Genomic DNA, 4,119 nt, shown 5'->3' on the forward strand with positions numbered 1-4,119 from the left:
ACGAGAAACAGAATTTCTGCTGCTGTGAGAGCTACCAGCTGAGACTGACAAAACAAGCTGGAAATATGGTAACCCTAGATTAACTTTTCAGAAGCAGAGCTAGCTTCCTTCTCCACTCCGTTCACCCTGATCCTGGGGCTAAGGGCACTTGTGTAAGAGGGTGGTCACCACCATATGCTGCAATCTGGCAACTCTCAGTTACTGCTCATCCCCTTCGAGGCCTTTACCACTTAAATATAGTTTAGAGAAACTCTTGGGCTACCCACGCTATGTGCATGGCCCAACCCATCCCCAGATGGATCCTGGAACTGGGAGCTACAATGACTACTCATCTCTCCCACATCTGCAGCCAATGGGTACTGGGAACAGTCAAGGATCAAAGCAAATAAAACATAAATGGTTCTGTGGCCTGAAATAGAGGGGCCTCTGGTAGGTCTTTTCCTTCTGTTTGGCTTGTTCAACTAATAGGCTAAAAGAAACGGACTCCAATAAAGGGTGTGTAGATGGTGAGGGCAAGGGGGGGCACCTTAAAAAATAAAATAAAACAGAGGATTTGTTGTGTTTTACAGGAAGCTTGGGCTCAGTTACAGTCATCTCAGGGGACAGACATTCTTGGCTGTGGGATGGAGACATTAATTAAACTGCTCTCTTCCCTCTCTAGTTGCTATCTTCCCGTCCTGTGAGAGATTTTAGTTAGGAGTTTGCAGACTCCCTGTGGGAGAGCAGCAGCCAAGAAGTTTTGCTCAGATCTTGAGACTCACTTAATCTTAGCTAGACTGACAGAAAGAATGAAAGAGGTGTCAGAATTGATATACAACAGGCCTACTGGAGACATTCACCGCTCGGTACCAAATGAAGAGCCCCTCAACCTTATCAGATTTCACTGGTGAGGATTCTGTACATTCCTTAAGAGAGACTCATTACCAGGCAATTGGATAATCCAGACCTCTGGACAGGGAAATGGAATAGCTCTGTGTCACAGATCAATCAAATATGCAGAGCCTAGGAGTGCTCTCTCAATAGGGGAAGAGGTGGTGAGTTCGGAGTTGGGCCATTCCAAAGAATATGAGTTTTTGATAAGACAATCTGTCTGCCTGCACCTTTAAAATGAAGTGCCAGGCTACAAATTATTTTTAAAAGTCTTCCTTTGCTTTATTATGAATAACAAGGCAAACTATGAAAGAGAAATGGATTTTAAACTTTTAATTTGCTCTACACTGCTGCTGGATGTGCTGTGTTTAGCTCTTGCATGAGCCTGTGTAGGGAGAAGTTCAGTTTTGTTTCGAACCAGCATTGCTTTTGTGACCTTATGCACTGGCTCAATGTGGCACCAGTTATCACAACAAACCCTACAGAAGAAGTTGCGTGTTGAACAGCTGCATCCGCTGAAATCAAGCTGACATTGTTTATGCGCCAAGTGTGATAGGCCTTCATATGAAAAGCCAAGAGTTCACTGTCTAGAAAGAGTCCATGTAGTTAGAAAGGTCTCATTCTCAAAGCAGGTTGTAAAACTTCCTGACTACCAGGAAGGAGGCAGAGGCAGAATATTTTTATTTGGCACTAGCCAGTATCAAGAAGTTTTAAAACCAAGCTGCACAAACAAGATTTTCCTCAAAAGCAGGGGTTTGTTTTGATTTGTTGGCAAATGAAATTCAACCTGCTTTTGGCTTGATCTGATAGGAAGCAACACTATGCCATCTAGTGGCTTCACTGGCTTGGAGAGTGATTCTTCACTGTGCATTCCCAATGAATATACTCACTATGAAGCATAACCACCCACTCACGTTTCACTTACAGCATGCAGGGAAGTCATCGGGTTTGTATTCATTAAGTGACTTCTGCACGTTATTATAAAGGACAACACTAATGCAAGCTGATAAAAGTCTTCTGGGCGAAATTATTGTTGCTTCATAGGCCGAACTGGTGAATGAGTAACAGTTTCATATGGAGTTTTCAGTATCTAAGAAAGTAAAGTTCACTGGCTGACACTTAAGTGACTAACAGCTTTTCCCACTGCAAATGCAGTGAGAAGCGATCTTTTCCAGCACCCAAATCCTATTTTCCACTTCCAGAGCACTATCTTCAAGCTATTGCTTGAATTGACATGGAAAGGAATCTTAAGAATGTTCTTGTCATTTCGTTTGGATTTTTACTTTTATTTACGGCTTACGGCGGGCTCCAGAGTCTGCAGGTAAGTGGCACTCCCTTCTATAGTTACTGGGAGCTGATACTCTCTGTAGGAGCATCAAACCAGTCAATAGGTGTGAAACATAAGTTTTCTCTTATCCTTTGAAGACGATGTGATTTCTCTGATGTGTGTCCAGTTTGACAAATGCTGATATGTTATTTCCAAGTTTTGTAGCTTCTATTAAGTATTTTATCCCAAGGATACACGTCGAGGTCTAAGATGCTGAGCTTGTCAGAAAATTCATCTTGAAACTTTTTTTCCTCAGACACTGAAATGGATCATGAAAGAGTGCTGGTCTCAGTGGAAATTACCATAGAAAAATATTTGAAAATGAAAAGCATGATATTTTAGGATGCCTGGTTTCTGAACACTTCTGAATTTCTTTACAGATGTTATTCTACTATTTTTATTTCTATGTTAATTTTTACATCATTTAAGCAATGCTGCTGACCTAACATAAAATGATAGTCAGCATATTCTTGTATTTTTATTTTTTAAATCCTGGAGGGCAACTGACACACCTAGGGATTGGAAGATTGTATCTTGTTTTCTAAAACAAAGGATCCATTGGTCTTAATCAAATGATCTGACATTTTGCCTAACTATGGACCAGCTCAAATCCAAGCAGCACGGCACTTGCAGAAAGTGTCCTAAAAATACCGTCACTTGTAAAGAAATGCTTAACAAGTAGTACAAGAGGAGAAATGCTCTGCTGTCTGCAGATCTCTGAAATGTTAGAAGCAGAAGGTAGCCAATCCACACTGTCTCAAAGCTGTGATCTCAGCAGAACTCACTTTGGAATAAAATCCTGCTAGATTAACCCAGGATACTGTAGGAAGACATGTTCCCACCTCCAAGTTGGCTCTCTTCTGCAGCTCACACTGTTCAATAGCTTCATCAGCGACTTGGACAAAGGGGTGAAAAGCACCTTGTTCAAATTCACAGATGACACTAAGATGTGGGGAGAAGTGGGCATGCTAGAAGAAAGGGACAGGCTACAACTAGTTCTGGATGGGTTACAGGGGTGGATGAGAATAGGATGGGTTTTCATACTGACAAATGCAAGGTGCTGCACCTGGAGAGGAACAACCAGCACCATACCTACAGGCTGGGGAACTCCCTTCTCATCAGTGCAGAGGCAGAAAAGGATCTTGGAGTCACTATTGATGGGACGCAGTCAGTAAGGCTAACCGCACCTTGTCATACATCCACAGATGCATCACAAGCAGGTCCAAGGAGGTGATACTCCCCCTCTATGCGGCACTGGTCAGGCCACAGCTGGAGTACTGCATCATGTTCTGTGTGCTGCACTTCAGGAGGGATGTGGACAACATGGAGAGGGTCCAGAGGAGGGCCACTCACATGGTCAGGGGGCAGCAGGACAGGTCCTACAAGGAGAGGCTATGGGACCTGGACCTGTTCAGCCTTCACAAGAGAAGTCTGAGAGGGGAGCTGGTGGCTAACTGTAAACTTACCAGGGGGGACCAGCAGGGAATGGAAGAGTCCCTGTTCTCCCAAGCACTACCAGGAGTAACTAGGAATAACGGCTGTAAGTTGACTGAGAGTAGGTTCAGGCTAGACATCAGGAGACACTACTTCACAGTCAGGGCAGCTAGGATCTGAAACCAACTTCCAAGGGAAGTGGTGCTGGCTCCTACCCTGAGGGGTCTTCAAAAGGAGGCTAGATATACACCTGGCTGGGGTCGTTTGACTCCAGTACTCTTTCCTGCCCATGGCTAGGGGTTGGACTTGATGATCTGCGTAGGTCCCTTCCTACCTTACCAACTATGAAACTATGAAACTGTCTGAGCCCCCAAGGCCTGGAATAGACTTCCCCCAGAGGTGGTACAAGCATCTACTCTGGACTCTTTTAAGAAATGTTTGGACACTTATCTTGCTGGGATCCTATGACCCCAGCTGACTTCCTGCCC

The 4,119-nt window shown here is 44.1% G+C and overlaps 1 protein-coding gene across 1 annotated transcript in view; it reads left to right on the top strand.

The window, feature by feature from the left end:
* The first annotated feature begins 2,104 nt into the window (after nt 1-2,104).
* UNC93A (unc-93 homolog A (C. elegans)) overlaps nt 2,105-4,119 on the top strand; it is a 40,240-nt gene continuing 38,225 nt past the window's right edge. The window contains exon 1 of the mRNA XM_019526742.1: nt 2,105-2,191. Within this exon, the coding sequence (XP_019382287.1) occupies nt 2,105-2,191 (87 nt within the window). The remainder of the gene's footprint in view (nt 2,192-4,119) is intronic.

The sequence above is a fragment of the Gavialis gangeticus genome, unplaced genomic scaffold (assembly GCF_001723915.1).
Source record: "Gavialis gangeticus isolate Ggan-Ray unplaced genomic scaffold, GavGan_comp1, whole genome shotgun sequence".
Lineage (NCBI taxonomy): Eukaryota > Metazoa > Chordata > Crocodylia > Gavialidae > Gavialis > Gavialis gangeticus.